This window comes from Nerophis ophidion, linkage group LG26, assembly GCF_033978795.1.
Source record: "Nerophis ophidion isolate RoL-2023_Sa linkage group LG26, RoL_Noph_v1.0, whole genome shotgun sequence".
Taxonomy (NCBI): Eukaryota; Metazoa; Chordata; class Actinopteri; order Syngnathiformes; family Syngnathidae; genus Nerophis; species Nerophis ophidion.
Genome location: NC_084636.1, coordinates 953776 through 970389, shown reverse-complemented (window position 1 = coordinate 970389; position 16614 = coordinate 953776). Strand labels below are relative to the sequence as shown.

The following is a 16614-nucleotide window of genomic DNA, read 5'->3' as shown; positions in this document are numbered from 1 at the left end:
GTTGGATGAAGTGGCTGGGGAGAGGGAAGTCTGGGCGTCTCTGCTTTGGCTGCTGTCCCCACAACCCCACCTCGGATAAGTGGAAAAAGGTGTATATATATATATATGTATATATATATATATATGCATATATATATATGTCTATATAGATATATATATATATGTCTATATATACATATATAGGCATATATATATATATATATACATAAATATATGTATATTTACAAACACACGTATATATAAATATACATGTATAAACATTTATCTTCATATAATATTCAATGTTAACCCTTAACTGCAATGGAGCTGTAATCGCATATATATATATATATATATACATACATATATATACACACATACTGTATATATATATATATATGTTTATACACACACACATTTATATTCATATAATATTCAATGTTAACCCTCAACTATGATGTAGCTCTAATCGAAAATGAGTTTTACACGTCTGAAATGTGAAATGACTGCCTAAATGACACAAGCAGTCAAAAATGTTGTACTTACACCCAACTATTCGCATGTATACCAACAATTTTCTGGAAGTAAAAAATCAATTTGCGAGTACAAAAACAATTTTGTTAGGGTTCAAACTTTTGGGTGTGAAATTGGCCACTGGCGTGGTCCGCTCAGTTGACTCAGAGCACCTGTAATCTGCACTCTACAACAACAGTGCTGCGTGGAAGAAGCTGGAGGGTTCCAGGTTTGATCCCTGCTCACTATGTAAAGCCCTTTGAGTCATGAGAAAAGTGCTATATAAATATAATTCACTTCCCCATTTACTTCACAAACGGTGCGGCTGATTCAATTTAAGGTGCGCATGGTGCCGTCCGCCGCAAAAAAAGAAGCTGGGAGGTGAGTAACAGTTTGTTTCCCTCTCTCTTTCCCCAACTTGCTTCCTAATTTTTGGAAGACGGCACCATGCGCAACTACCAGCAGCTGTTTGTTTTTATATTTGCAAATCGTTTTTGTGATTGAAGGAAATAGTTTTTATACCTGCAAATCTTTATTTTGAGTCAGATAAACATTGTTTTTTTTTACCTTCAGAAAATTGTTTTTGACTTGCAAGAAACGTTTTTTATAATCGCATATTGTTTTTGTACTTTATTATATATATATATATATATTTTTTTTTACTTTCAGAAAAAAATGTTTAGTTTTTTTAGTTGTTGAGAATTACTTTTTTTTTTTTTTTACTTGTTAATTAGTTGGGTTTTTTTTTTTACTGGTGAATCGATTTCTTATAATTGAAGACCATTTTTTTCACATCAGAATTGTTAGGTGTAAGTAAAAACATTTCTGTGTGTTTGTGGAGTTTTGGCAAGTGACTCCATAAACCCACTGCTGTTTCCTTTATTCCTAATAGTCCTATGTGATGAAGAATTGGACAGGTGACTGACAGATTAAAGAGCTAATCGCACATAATCCCTGCTGCTGACAGCGCACAAACACTCTGCTCTTCTTCTATTATCTCATTTACTGGTCAACTGCTGCAAAGGATGATACAGAGCGGCCACTTCATTAGGTACACAGTGGAATAAATACTTCAATCATTTGTGATAGAGAGATGATACATTCAGACGATGCATTGAGGAGCCAAGATGGAGGTGCTCAGTTGCTCTTGTCGCTGGTGAAGCTCTTCCTGCTCCTCCAGCGCAGCAGCTTGAGGAAGTTGAGGCTGGCGTTGAAGACCTTGTCGTGCTCGAACACCATCTTGTAGAAAGTGTCGATGGGCAGGTCGCCGTTGGGGTCGGCGTACTTGAGCGTGGTCATGGGGGTGTACAGCGTGTTGGTCTGGTGGCGGAAAGGCGGGTTGTCCATGGTGATGATCTTCAGCGTGTGCTGCAGGACACAATGAGCTGTGGTGAAGAGGAGCATGCGAAGGAAGAGGAGGACGCTCAGCAAGGTGAGAATGCAAAGGAAGAGGAGGACCCTGAGGAAGATGAGGACGCTTGGGAAGAGGAGGACATTAAAGAAGAGAAGGATGCTAAGGAAGAGTAGGACGCTAGGGACGAGGAGGACATTAAAGAAGAAAGGACGCTAAGGAAGAGGAGAACGCTAAGGAAGAGGAGGACACTAAAGAAGAAAAGGACGCCAAGGAAGAGGAGGACACTAAAGAAGAAAAGGACGCTAAGGAAGAGGAGGACATTAAAGAAGAGTAGGACGCTAGGGACGAGGAGGACATTAAAGAAGAAAGGATGCTAAGGAAGAGGACAACGCTAAGGAAGAGGAGGACACTAAAGAAGAAAAGGACGCTAAGGAAGAGGAGGACATTAAAGAAGAGTAGGACGCTAGGGACGAGGAGGACATTAAAGAAGAAAGGACGCTAAGGAAGAGGAGAACGCTAAGGAAGAGGAGGACACTAAAGAAGAAAAGGACGCTAAGGAAGAGGAAGACACTAAAGAAGAGTAGGACGCTAGGGACGAGGAGGACATTAAAGAAGAAAGGACGCTAAGGAAGAGGAGAACGCTAAGGAAGAGGAGGACACTAAAGAAGAAAAGGACGCTAAGGAAGAGGAAGACACTAAAGAAGAGTAGGACGCTAGGGACGAGGAGGACATTAAAGAAGAAAGGACGCTAAGGAAGAGGAGAACGCTAAGGAAGAGGAGGACACTAAAGAAGAAAAGGACGCTAAGGAAGAGGAGGACATTAAAGAACAGTAGGACGCTAGGGACGAGGAGGACATTAAAGAAGAAAGGACGCTAAGGAAGAGGAGGACACTAAAGAAGAAAAGGACGCTGAGGAAGAGGAGGACATTAAAGAAGAGTAGGACGCTAAGGAAGAGGAGAACGCTAAGGAAGAGGAGGACACTAAAGAAGAGTAGGACGCTTGGGACGAGGAGGACATTAAAGAAGAAAGGACGCTAAGGAAGAGGAGGACACTAAAGAAGAAAAGGACGCTGAGGAAGAGGAGGACATTAAAGAAGAGTAGGACGCTAGGGACGAGGAGGACATTAAAGAAGAAAGGACGCTAAGGAAGAGGAGAACGCTAAGGAAGAGGAGGACACTAAAGAAGAAAAGGACGCTAAGGAAGAGGAGGACACTAAAGAAGAAAAGGACGCTAAGGAAGAGGAGGACATTAAAGAAGAGTAGGACGCTAGGGACGAGGAGGACATTAAAGAAGAAAGTACGCTAAGGAAGAGGAGAACGCTAAGGAAGAGGAGGACACTAAAGAAGAAAAGGACGCTAAGGAAGAGGAGGACATTAAAGAAGAAAGGACGCTAAGGAAGAGGAGGACACTAAAGAAGAAAGGACGCTAAGGAAGAGGAGGACACTAAAGAAGAAAAGGACGCTGAGGAAGAGGAGGACATTAAAGAAGAGTAGGACGCTAGGGACGAGGAGGACACTAAAGAAGAAAAGGACGCTAAGGAAGAGGAGGACGCTACCTCGGCCACGTCCTCGGCCGTCTGACCGAGTGTTTCAAATATTTGTTTGTAGTTCTTCAGGTAGATGTTGGTGAACATGTCTGCCGTCACTTTGTCTGCACCGCTGAGGTCGGTCTTCAGGCCTTCTTCGTACACTTTACGCTCAAACTCTGTGATGACGGGACCAGGCTCGATCAGACTGATGCTGAGGAGGGACAACACACAGGGTGAAGAACCAGGCTCCATTAGACTGATGCTGAGGAGGGACAACACACAAAGTGAAGAACCAGGCTCGATCAGACTGATGCTGAGGAGGGACAACACACAGGGTGAAGAACCAGGCTCCATTAGACTGATGCTGAGGAGGGACAACACACATGGTGAAGAACCAGGCTCCATCAGACTGATGCTGAGGAGGGACAACACACATGGTGAAGAACCAGGCTCCATTAGACTGATGCTGAGGAGGGACAACACACAGGGTGAAGAACCAGGCTCCATTAGACTGATGCTGAGGAGGGACAACACACAAAGTGAAGAACCAGGCTCCATTAGACTGATGCTGAGGAGGGACAACACACAGGGTGAAGAACCAGGCTCCATTAGACTGATGCTGAGGAGGGACAACACACATGGTGAAGAACCAGTCTCCATTAGACTGATGCTGAGGAGGGACAACACACAAAGTGAAGAACCAGGCTCGATCAGACTGATGCTGAGGAGGGACAACACACATGGTGAAGAACCAGGCTCCATTAGACTGATGCTGAGGAGGGACAACACACAGGGTGAAGAACCAGGCTCCATTAGACTGATGCTGAGGAGGGACAACACACAGGGTGAAGAACCAGGCTCCATTAGACTGATGCTGAGGAGGGACAACACACAAAGTGAAGAACCAGGCTCGATCAGACTGATGCTGAGGAGGGACAACACACAGGGTGAAGAACCAGGCTCCATTAGACTGATGCTGAGGAGGGACAACACACAGGGTGAAGAACCAGGCTCCATTAGACCGATGCTGAGGAGGGACAACACACAAAGTGAAGAACCAGGCTCGATCAGACTGATGCTGAGGAGGGACAACACACAGGGTGAAGAACCAGGCTCCATTAGACTGATGCTGAGGAGGGACAACACACAAAGGGAAGAACCAGGCTCCATTAGACTGATGCTGAGGAGGGACAACACACAGGGTGAAGAACCAGGCTCCATTAGACTGATGCTGAGGAGGGACAACACACAAAGGGAAGAACCAGGCTCCATTAGACTGATGCTGAGGAGGGACAACACACAGGGTGAAGAACCAGGCTCCATTAGACTGATGCTGAGGAGGGACAACACACAAAGTGAAGAACCAGGCTCCATTAGACTGATGCTGAGGAGGGACAACACACAAAGTGAAGAACCAGGCTCCATTAGACTGATGCTGAGGAGGGACAACACACAGGGTGAAGAACCAGGCTCCATTAGACTGATGCTGAGGAGGGACAACACACAAAGTGAAGAACCAGGCTCCATCAGACTGATGCTGAGGAGGGACAACGCACAGGGTGAAGAACCAGGCTCCATTAGACTGATGCTGAGGAGGGACAACACACAAAGTGAAGAACCAGGCTCCATTAGACTGATGCTGAGGAGGGACAACACACAGGGTGAAGAACCAGGCTCCATCAGACTGATGCTGAGGAGGGACAACACACAAAGTGAAGAACCAGGCTCCATTAGACTGATGCTGAGGAGGGACAACACACAGGGTGAAGAACCAGGCTCCATTAGACTGATGCTGAGGAGGGACAACACACATGGTGAAGAACCAGGCTCCATTAGACTTATGCTGAGGAGGGACAACACACAAAGTGAAGAACCAGGCTCCATTAGACTGATGCTGAGGAGGGACAACACACATGGTGAAGAACCAGGCTCCATCAGACTGATGCTGAGGAGGGACAACACACATGGTGAAGAACCAGGCTCCATCAGACTGATGCTGAGGAGGGACAACACACAGGGTGAAGAACCAGGCTCCATCAGACTGATGCTGAGGAGGGACAACACACAAAGTGAAGAACCAGGCTCCATTAGACTGATGCTGAGGAGGGACAACACACAGGGTGAAGAACCAGGCTCCATTAGACTGATGCTGAGGAGGGACAACCCACAAAGTGAAGAACCAGGCTCCATTAGACTGATGCTGAGGAGGGACAACCCACAAAGTGAAGAACCAGGCTCCATTAGACTGATGCTGAGGAGGGACAACACACATGGTGAAGAACCAGGCTCCATTAGACTGATGCTGAGGAGGGACAACACACAAAGTGAAGAACCAGGCTCCATCAGACTGATGCTGAGGAGGGACAACACACAAAGTGAAGAACCAGGCTCCATTAGACTGATGCTGAGGAGGGACAACACACAGGGTGAAGGACTAGACTCCATCAGACTGATGCTGAGGAGGGACAACACACAGGGTGAAGGACCAGGCTCCATCAGACTGATGCTGAGGAGGGACAACACACAAAGTGAAGGACAAGGCTTGATCAGACTGATGGTGAGAAGGGACAACACACAAAGTGAAGAACCAGGCTCGGTCAGACTGATGCTGATGAGGGACAACACACAAAGTGAAGGACCAGGCTTGATCAGACTGATGCTGAGGAGGGACAACACACAAAGTGAAGAACCAGACTGGGTCAGACTGATGCTGAGGAGGGACAGCACACAGGGTGAAGGACCAGGCTCCATCAGACAGATGCTGAGGAGGGACAACACACAAAGTGAAGGACCAGGCTCAGTCAGACAGATGCTGAGGAGGGACAACACACAAAGTGAAGGACCAGGCTCAGTCAGACAGATGCTGAGGAGGGACAACACACAAAGTGAAGGACCAGGCTCAGTCAGACTGATGCTGAGGAGGGACAACACACAAAGTGAAGGACCAGGCTCAGTCAGACAGATGCTGAGGAGGGACAACACACAAAGTGAAGGACCAGGCTCAGTCAGACAGATGCTGAGGAGGGACAACACACAAAGTGAAGGACCAGGCTCAGTCAGACAGATGCTGAGGAGGGACAACACACAGGGTGAAGAACCAGGAACACCAGCCGGAAAGGAAAGTGAAGAAAACATGGAGTCTTTGCATTGACGTGCAGTCTATCTAGGGGCCCTTCGAAGAATGTTCTCGGGTCCTTTGTTAGTCTACTCCTGTGGAAGAGGGGGCGAAGTTTCTTGAACAGAACCTTACTTGAGACTAAACCTCAGGGCTTGCACGGCCAAACTCTCACAGAACCCCTCCACGGCGAACTTGGATGCGGCGTAGACGTCATTGAAGAGGATTCCTAACAGGCACACAGAGATCTTTGCAATAGAGTGAACTGGTTCTCATAAAGAACAGGTTCTAAAGAACAACAGGTTGTCATGAATAGGGTATAAAAATAGTTTTGAATAGGAACAGGGTTTTAGAAAGACCTGGTTTTGAAGAACAGGTTCTTGAACATAGCAAGTTCCAAAGAACAGGTTCTTAAGAAGAAGTTAATGAAGAAGAACAAGTTCTTGAGAATAGTTATCGAAAATAACTGGTTATCAAGAAGAAGTGGTTCTCAAAAAGAACAGGTTCTTAAGATGATCAGGTTCTTAAGAACAGGTTATAAAAATAGTTCTCAAGAAGAAGACGTTCTTAAGAAGAACAAGTTCTCAAGAAGAACATGTTTTTAAAAAAAACAGTTTCATTATAACAGGTTTTAAAAAATAACTAGTTTTTAAAAGAGATAGGTTCTCAAGAAGAACCGTTTAAAAAGAACAGGTTCTTCAAAGTTGTAGGTTATAAGGAAGAATATGTTTTTAAGACCAGCTTCTCAGATGATTGGGTTCCTAGGAATAGGTTATCGAAAAGAACATGTTCTTCAAAGAAACAGGTTCTCAAGATGACCGGTTCCTAAAGAAGAACAGGTTCTTCTTAAAACCTGGTTCTGAAGAACAGTTTCTTGAAAATAGAAGGTTCTCAAGAAGAACAGGTTATAATGAAGAACAAGTTCTTGACATTTTTCAAAATGAACATGTTTTGAAAAGAAATAGGTTCTCAGGAAGAACATGTTCCTAAAAGTAATAGTTTGTCAGGAAGAACAGGTTCTTAGGTTATCAAAAAGGACACAGTCTTAAAAGGAACAGGTTCTTCAGAATAGGTTATCAAAAAGAACATGTTCATCAAAGAAAGAGGTTCTTAAGAAAAACAGTTTCTTGAGTTGAACAGGTTCTTAAAAAACTATTCTCAAGAAGAACAAATTCTTAGAACAGGTTTTAGAAAGAAGATGGGTTCTTTAGGAAGAACCTGTAGTTCCAAACACGTTTGAAGAAGCAGGAAAAGATGCTGAAGACAAACAGGTTCTTAAGAACCTGGCCTGAAGAAGAAGTGGAAAAGAAGAGCAGGTTCCTCAGGTGAAGAGCGGAGGGCCTGACCTTGTATGCCCATGACGCTGCTGATGACCACAATGTGACCTTTCTTGCGTCGCTTCATGTCGGGAAGGATCTCCTTCAGCAGCCTGACCAGTCCAAAGAAGTTGGTGTCCATGACGGTCTTCATCTCCTGGATGGACTGGCACTCGATGGGTCCGATCAGGCCCATGCCGGCGTTACTGACTGAGACAGGAAGTCAAGCACAGAGCGGAAGGCAGAGGACACAGAGGGGGCGGAGACTCACTCAGGACGTCCACCCTGCGCTCGGGAAGACTGTCCACGCAGGCTTTGATGGACGCCTCGTCGCACACGTCCAGCTGCTTGATCTCCAGAGTGCGACCCAGGCTGCGACCCGCCGCCTCCACCAGCGCCTCGCCCTTGCCCAGGTTCCGCATGGTGGCGTAGACTACAGCCAGAAGTACACTGGATGTTATGTGTGTGTGCCTCCTCTACAGCCAGAAGTACACTGGATGTTATGTGTGTGCCTCCTCTACAGCCAGAAGTACACTGGATGTTATGTGTGTGTGCCTCCTCTACAGCCAGAAGTACACTGGATGTTATGTGTGTGTGCCTCCTCTACAGCCAGAAGTACACTGGATGTTATGTGTGTGCCTCCTCTACAGCCAGAAGTACACTGGATGTTATGTGTGTGCCTCCTCTACAGCCAGAAGTACACTGGATGTTATGTGTGTGTGCCTCCTCTACAGCCAGAAGTACACTGGATGTTATGTGTGTGCCTCCTCTACAGCCAGAAGTACACTGGATGTTATGTGTGTGCCTCCTCTACAGCCAGAAGTACACTGGATGTTATGTGTGTGCCTCCTCTACAGCCAGAAGTACACTGGATGTTATGTGTGTGTGCCTCCTCTACAGCCAGAAGTACACTGGATGTTATGTGTGTGCCTCCTCTACAGCCAGAAGTACACTGGATGTTATGTGTGTGTGCCTCCTCTACAGCCAGAAGTACACTGGATGTTATGTGTGTGCCTCCTCTACAGCCAGAAGTACACTGGATGTTATGTGTGTGTGCCTCCTCTACAGCCAGAAGTACACTGGATGTTATGTGTGTGTGCCTCTTCTACAGCCAGAAGTACACTGGATGTTATGTGTGTGCCTCCTCTACAGCCAGAAGTACACTGGATGTTATGTGTGTGTGCCTCCTCTGCAGCCAGAAGTACACTGGATGTTAGGTGTGTGCCTCCTCTACAGCCAGAAGTACACTGGATGTTATGTGTGTGCCTCCTCTACAGCCAGAAGTACACTGGATGTTATGTGTGTGTGCCTCCTCTACAGCCAGAAGTACACTGGATGTTATGTGTGTGCCTCCTCTACAGCCAGAAGTACACTGGATGTTATGTGTGTGTGCCTCCTCTACAGCCAGAAGTACACTGGATGTTATGTGTGTGCCTCCTCTACAGCCAGAAGTACACTGGATGTTATGTGTGTGTGCCTCCTCTACAGCCAGAAGTACACTGGACAATATGTGTGTGCCTCCTCTGCTCAGTGTGGGCGTCCATACGATGAAAGTAGAAAAGCCACAGCTAAAAAACTTGTCAGTGATTGAAGTTTTAATAATAAAAGAAGAGTGTACTGTACTCGCAAGGGCATTTCTAAAGCTGACCAAACACAACAATGGTGGCACCATTTTTGAAACTAAACCTGTAATTGCTGTAATTATATGCATGTTTGAAATAAACCTAAACAATAAATCATATTTTCTGTCTAATATTCCATATGTTAATTGTGGCGCCCATACGTCACAAAGCTTGACGGACGTATACCGCCTTTAGTTGCTAGGCAGAATTCTACTATTTTGCTCATAAGCAACGCCCACTATTCAGTTCCCTTGACATCAGAAAGTAAGGATATGTGTATATATGAGTGTGTATGTACATATATCAATAAATGTGTATATAAATACACATACAAATGTATATATACACACGTGTATATTCATGTGTATATATACACTCATATACACATGTATGAGTTTATATAACATATAAACATACATATATGTATAAATGTGTATACATACACACCTGTATATATATATATATATATATATATATAGGAGTGTTTATAAAACATATATACATACATATATGTATATATACATATATATAAATACGTGTGTGTAAATAAACATATACATGTCTTTAAATATATATAAGTAAATGTGTGTGTATATACACATACATATGTATATATATATACATATATACACATACACACACATTTATACATGTGTGTGGGTATAACATAAATACACACATATATGTATACATATACACATACGTGTGCATATGAGTGTGTGTGTATATAACATATACAGTTGTGATCAAAATGATTCAACCCCCACACAATTTTGGTGTTTTAGCAAGTTGGACATTTATTCCCTATTTTGTTTATAGTCATATCAAATAAAGATATATTAAATAGACAAATGCAACTTGAATCAATCAATCAATCAATCAATGTTTATTTATATAGCCCCAAATCACAAATGTCTCAAAGGACTGTACAAATCATTACGACTACAACATCCTCGGAAGAACCCACAAAAGGGCAAGGAAAACTCACACCCAGTGGGCAGGGAGAATTCACATCCAGTGGGACGCCAGTGACAATGCTGACTATGAGAAACCTTGGAGAGGACCTCAGATGTGGGCAACCCCCCCCCTCTAGGGGACCGAAAGCAATGGATGTCGAGCGGGTCTAACATGATACTGTGAAAGTTCTATCCATAGTGGCTCCAACACAGCCGCGAGAGTTCAGTTCAAGCGGATCCAAGACAGCAGCGAGAGTCCCGTCCACAGGAGACCATTTCAAGCGGAGGCGGATCAGCAGCGTAGAGATGTCCCCAACCGATACAGGCGAGCGGTCCATCCTGGGTCCCGACGAGCGGTCCATCCTGGGTCTCGACTCTGGACAGCCAGTACTTCATCCATAACTTGAATTACAACATTATATTTTGTAACATACCAAACAGTGTCATTTCTCTTTATATCTCATTGACAAAATTATTCAAACCTTTGAAGATCATAACTCTTAAGAACATAATTTGAATAAGGTATTTTCAATCAGGTGTTGAAAACACCTGTAGATGTGATTAGAACCATAACGAGCAACAATTAAAGTGATTGAAAAAGACTGACGCTCAGCTTCTTGTAGTGGGTCAATGGTGTATTTGCAACATGGTGAATGAAGTCAAGGGAGTGGTCAAAGAAGTCAAGAGAGGAGGTCATTTCTCTTCGTAAGAAAGGATATGGCTTTAAGAAAATAGCAAAGACATTACACATTCCAAGAGACACAGTTGGGAGCATAATTCGCAAGTTAAAGCTAAATGCACAGTGGAAACACTACCTGGGCGTGGTAGAAAGAGGATGCTGTGTGTGTACAGTGGTGAAAAACTCCCGGGTAACAGCTGAGGAACTACAACAGGACATTGCAGAGGGGGGAACGCAGGTTTCGTCCCAGACAATAAGGCGCGCACTACGAGATGAAGGCCTCCATGCCAGAACTCCCAGGCGCACCCCACTTCTGACTACCAGGCACAAGAAAATAGACTCCAGTATGCCAACAATCATCTGGACAAACCCCAAGGCATTATGAATTGTATTTCCTAGCAGGATATATTAGCTGCAAATGTCATGAAGTCAGTGAGGAAGCTGAGGCTTGGGAGACGTTGGACCTTCCAACAGGACAAGGATCCCAAGCATACCTCCAAATCAACATCAGGGTGGTTGCAGAAGAAGGGCTGGAAGACTCTGGAGTGGCCTTCACAGTCACCAGACCTAAATCCTCTAGAAAAGCTGTGGTGGGACTTGAAGAAGGCAGTTGCAGCACGCAAGCCCAAGAATATGAATGAACTGGAGGCCTTTGCCCAAGAGGAATGGGCTAAAATACTGTAGATGCTTGCAAGAAGCTTATGTATCACCTTTGAAGGATGTCATTACTGTTCTACTAAGTACTAAAGATGCATGGAACCAGGGGGTTGAATCATTTTGTCAATGAGATACTAAGAAAAATGTCCTTTTTTGCTATTTTGTCAAATTCAGTGTTACAATTTAAGTTGCATTTTTCTATTTGACACATCTTTATTTGATATGACTATAAACAAAATAAGGAATAAATGTCCAACTTGCTAAAACACCAAAATTGTGTGGGGGTTGAATAATTTTGATCACAACTGTATACACACACACACACATATATATACTATATATATATATATATATATATATAGCATATATATATATATATATTATATACGTATATATATATATATTCACATATACATTTATTTATACACATTTATATATGTTAGTGTATATAACAAACATACATATATATAAATGTGTGTATCCATTGCATCAACATCCATTGCTTTCCTCCTCTCCAAGGTTCTCATAGTCATCATTGTCACCGACGTCCCACTGGGTGTGAGTTTTCCTTGCCCTTATGTGGGCCTACCGAGGATGTCGTGGTGGTTTGTGCAGCCCTTTGAGACACTAGTGATTTAGGGCTATATAAGTAAACATTGATTGATTGATATATATTCACAAATATATTTATATATATACACATTTATATATGTGAGTATATAACATATAAACATTCATATATGAATGTTTGTATACATGTATATACATATATAAATGTGTGTAGATATACACGTGTATATATTTACACACACATATATAGGTGTATAATGTACACACATATGTACATATACACATGTATATACATATGTGTATATATATATATATATATATATATACACATATATACAAACACATATATATGTATATGTGTATATATATATATATATATATATATATATATATATATATAATTAATATCTAAAGTTTTTGGACATTTTATTTGACAGCCCTAACATTTTATATCAAGGGACCCATACTGAAATCTACAAATATATAATATTTTGCAATATATTTCTTTAACCATCATAAAAAAGTAACTTTTTGTTTGACATGCGTTAAATAGAAAACTTAGCGATGTAGTAAGATGAGAAGTTGTTGTGTTGACAATGTGGCTTCCCCTCCAGCACCAACACACACTGCTGCTCTACATTACCCATGAACCTCTTCTTCTCGTCCTTGGCGATGCGCGTGGCGAGCGACAGGCCGATGCCCGAGGAGCATCCCGTGATGAGGACCGCCTTCTGGGTCATGGCGCCGAGAGCAGCTGTCGACGGCAGAGAGGTGAGAGTGTCGGGCGCGCGGCGGCTGCTTTCCTTTTAATTCCCGCCGCTTAATCCTGGCGAGTGCAAGTCAGCAGAGTGCTGCTGATGCAGGACGTCATGGCAACAAAACAAGACCTGGCGCTGCACTCCAAAGAGCAGGTTTATTAAGAAGGTGCGTTTGCAATCAACAGGGGAACAAAAGAAGATTCCACTAAAAGACCCAAAGACAGGACAGGTCACATGACACTCTAGGACAGACTTACTTTTCTTTCAGTAAAACCACTCCAGTACCAAGACAGCTTGGCCCCGCCCCCTTTGGTCCACGCATGGACAAGCCAACTGTACTTTCATTTGAAAGACTATTAAAGAACTGTACTTTCATTTGAAAGACTATTAAAGAACTGTACTTTCATTTGAATGACTATTAAAGAACTGTACTTTCATTTGAATGACTATTAAAGAACTGTACTTTCATTTGAATGACTATTAAAGAACTGTACTTTTATTTGAATGACTATTAAAGAACTGTACTTTCATTTGAATGACTATTAAAGAACTGTACTTTTATTTGAATGACTATTAAAGAACTGTACTTTTATTTGAATGACTATTAAAGAACTGCAAGCTGATTGGGCGCCTGCTGTTCATCTATAAAGATTGTAGATTCAGTAATTCCTAACTTATGCAAGATCTATAAAGCTTGTGGGTACAGTGGTTCCTAACTTATGCAAGATCTATAAAGCGTGTGGGTACAGTGGTTCCTAACTTATATTTGCTCTATAAAGCGCAAGCATTCATTGCAATAAGGTTGTTTTTCTTTTTCCCGCAAGGTTTTAGAGACACTAATGTGCAACTTGCATGGCGGCCAAGGGGTCTTTGTCCCAGAAGACGGGGTCCCAAGCCATGAACCAGCCAGTGAAGGAGGCGGGCTCCTCCCCCTGTTTGATGACGCTGATGGGGGTACCATGGCGACCGGAGGGGTCAGAGTTCACGTAGTCCTCCGCTGAAACGTAAAGAGAGTTTGCATGAGTGCTGAAGACCTTCTCCCACGTCTGAGAGTCCTGGGCGGTCTTACCAATGCGCATGCAGCCCCCTTTCTCCGTCTCGTTGGCGTCCTTTCCGATCCAAATGAAGATCTGGCGTGGAAAACAAAGTTAGTCTTCGCTCACGTGAGGACAAAAAGGACGGAGCCACAAGTGGACAACACGCTACTTAGCTAACAGGAAGCAATACGTCGAGCTCAGCGAACACGTATGTATTTATATTATATATCAATGCATCATATCTGTATATATATTCATATATCAGAAGGTCTTATCTTTGTCCATGTGATGTCAGATGAAACAAAAAGTGAACTGTTTGGCCACAATAGCCAGCAATATGTTTGGAGGAGAAAAGGTGAGGCCTTTAATCCCAGGAACACCACCCCTACTGTCAAGCATGGTGGTGGTAGTATTATGCTCTGGGCCTGTTTTGCTGCCAATGGAACTGGTACTTTAAATGGGACAATGAAAAAGGAGGATTAGCTCCAAATTGTTCAGGACAAGCTCAAATCATCAGGGGGGAGTTTGGGTCTTGGGCACAGTTGGGTGTTCCAACAGGAAAATGACCTCAAAAGTGGTCAAGGAATGGCTAAATCAGGCTAGAAAGAAGGTTTTAGAATGGCCTGCCCAAAGTCCTGACTGAAAGGTGTGGCCAATGCTGAAGAAACAAGTCCATGTCAGAAAAGCAACACATTTAGCTGAACTGCAGCATTTGGAAAAATGACGTGAATCTTAATTTAGCTCGCTAAATATTTATGTATTGATCATGTATTTATTTACTTATTTGATTAGTCTGTTACACCGTGAGGACAGGAAGTGAGCAAACAAACGTGTAAGTCATTCCTGTGAAAGGAAAAAGGGGCGGGATTAAATAAGATCTGCTTCTTCCTACTCCTTTTCATCAAATTAAATTCAATTTAACAATTGAATAAGATGGGCTTCTTCCTGCTGCTGTTCAGTGGTGTTGTGAGGAGGAAGTGCAAGTATGTGATGTGACATACTGTCAAAGTTCCAAAGAAATGACAGCATCAGCACCTGATCGTGAGTGTCCAGAATCATGATGTCATCGGTCTCCAGGTCAAGCTGGGTCAAGTCTCCCGGGACCTCCTCCACCTGAGGACCAGAGGTGTGTCACCAAGACATCTTGGCCCCACAGAAGCGCAGCGTGTCTCACCGTCAGTCTGCCGGTGGCATTGGAGCAGCCAAAGAGTCGGGGAAGCCTCACCACGGCGGTCTGCAGGAGCAGCGAGGTCTGGTAGGCCTTCTTCCCGCCCAGCGCCGACCAGAAGCTTGCTGGCGGTGAGCAGGGAAGAGGAAGTGAGAACAGGAAGTAGTCAGCGCCGTGGGGTCAAAGCCGCACGTCAGGACTCACCGGGCTCTTTGGTCTCTGCCACCTCAGTGGGGGTGGCGCCCAGCATGCCCGCCACGTGTTTGGCGGCGACCATCTCCTCCGCCGTCGCTCCGCGGCCCTTCCACAGGAAGTTCCCGCTGGGGGACTTGAGCACAAAGATGTCGTTGGAGTTGAGCGCCGCAGCGTCCGCCGCCACCTGGGACGGGAGAGCGCACAGTCAGCTTTCTGTTGGAGGCGCCACCTAGTGGTCAGTCCACACAGGCCCCACCTCCACGGCCCGCGTGGCTTTGTTGCGGCTCTGGCGGATGTGGAAGAGTCGCGTGGCGGCCGGCGCTTTGTCGCCACCTTTGCGGGATGTCCCGCCCAGGTGGGCCACCAGGGGCTGGCCCTTGAACAGGCTCAGCAGGTGAGGAGGTTCTTGGCCTTGAGTCACACGGACCTGAGAACAAGCAACAATGAATGAATGAATGAATGAATGGATGGAGTTCATTTGGCTCAGTTGGACAGCACAGTCACATTTTTTTCATAGTTTGGCCGGTGTGACTTATACTCAGGAGCGACTTGTGTGAGATTATTAACACATTACCGTGAAATATCAAATAATATTATTTATCTCATTCACGTAAGAGACTAGACATATAAGATTTCATAGGATTGTTTGGTAAAAGTATAGCATGTTCTATATCAGGGGTCGGCAACCCAAAATGTTGAAAGAGCCATATTGGACCAAAAATACAAAACAAATCTGTCTCGAGCCACAAAAAATTAAAAGCCATATTACATACAGACAGTGTGTCATGAGATATAAATTGAATTAAGAGGACTTAAAGGAAACTAAATGAGCTGAAATATAGCTACAAATGAGACATAATGATGCAATATGTACATACAGCTAGCCTAAATAGCATGTTAGCATCGATTAGCTTGCAGTGAGCAAATATGTCTGATTAGCACTCCACACAAGTCAATAACGTCAACAAAACTCACCTTTGTGCATTCACGCACAACGTTAAAAGTTTGATGGACAAAATGAGACAGAAAAAGAAGTGGCATAAAACACGTTTTAGAAAGTCGGAGATAGTTATACATGTAAACAAACTACGGTGAGTTCAAGGACTGCCAAAATGAGTAGGACAAAACGGCACTCGCCAAATACTGGAATCAGTGAAGCATGTTTA

At 43.9% G+C, this 16614-nt stretch overlaps 2 protein-coding genes across 5 annotated transcripts in view; both read right to left on the bottom strand.

Moving 5' to 3' along the window:
* Nucleotides 1-1477: 1477 nt before the first annotated feature.
* Nucleotides 1478-13078, bottom strand: zgc:109982 (uncharacterized protein LOC553564 homolog). Of its 2 annotated transcripts, none has more exons than XM_061888574.1 (6): nucleotides 12934-13078; nucleotides 8078-8239; nucleotides 7774-8016; nucleotides 6626-6719; nucleotides 3403-3586; nucleotides 1478-1860 (listed from the first exon to the last, which is right to left on the bottom strand). In XM_061888574.1, exons 1-6 carry the CDS (start codon nucleotides 13028-13030, stop codon nucleotides 1630-1632), a joined length of 1011 nt encoding a protein of 336 aa, XP_061744558.1. In that variant the 5' UTR covers nucleotides 13031-13078; the 3' UTR covers nucleotides 1478-1629. The 2 variants fall into 2 exon arrangements, with proteins under 2 accessions (XP_061744558.1, XP_061744559.1); XM_061888575.1 differs by having other exon boundaries at nucleotides 7837-8016.
* A 106-nt stretch (nucleotides 13079-13184) lies between these two features.
* Nucleotides 13185-16614, bottom strand: part of scinla (scinderin like a) — a 17130-nt gene continuing 13700 nt past the window's right edge. For all 3 annotated transcript variants that reach the window (XM_061888571.1, XM_061888572.1, XM_061888573.1), the window contains 6 exons: nucleotides 15705-15875; nucleotides 15458-15632; nucleotides 15260-15378; nucleotides 15121-15198; nucleotides 14118-14178; nucleotides 13185-14045 (listed from right to left, as the gene is read on the bottom strand). In XM_061888571.1, the coding sequence (XP_061744555.1) occupies nucleotides 13885-14045; nucleotides 14118-14178; nucleotides 15121-15198; nucleotides 15260-15378; nucleotides 15458-15632; nucleotides 15705-15875 (765 nt within the window). In that variant the 3' untranslated portion in view covers nucleotides 13185-13884. The remainder of the gene's footprint in view (nucleotides 14046-14117; nucleotides 14179-15120; nucleotides 15199-15259; nucleotides 15379-15457; nucleotides 15633-15704; nucleotides 15876-16614) is intronic.

What these genes read in the sequence shown, in the direction of transcription:
- zgc:109982 (XM_061888574.1), bottom strand. Translation starts at nt 13,030, where the DNA reads ATGACCCAGAAGGCGGTCCTCATCACGGGATGCTCCTCGGGCATCGGC. An exon ending in GCCCTGAGGTTTAGTCTCAA is followed by an intron (nt 3,587 to 6,625) that starts GTAAGGTTCTGT and finishes GTCCCTCCTCAG; the next exon opens with CATCAGTCTGATCGAGCCTG. An exon ending in CGGCCGAGGACGTGGCCGAG is followed by an intron (nt 1,861 to 3,402) that starts GTAGCGTCCTCC and finishes TGTGTCCTGCAG; the next exon opens with CACACGCTGAAGATCATCAC.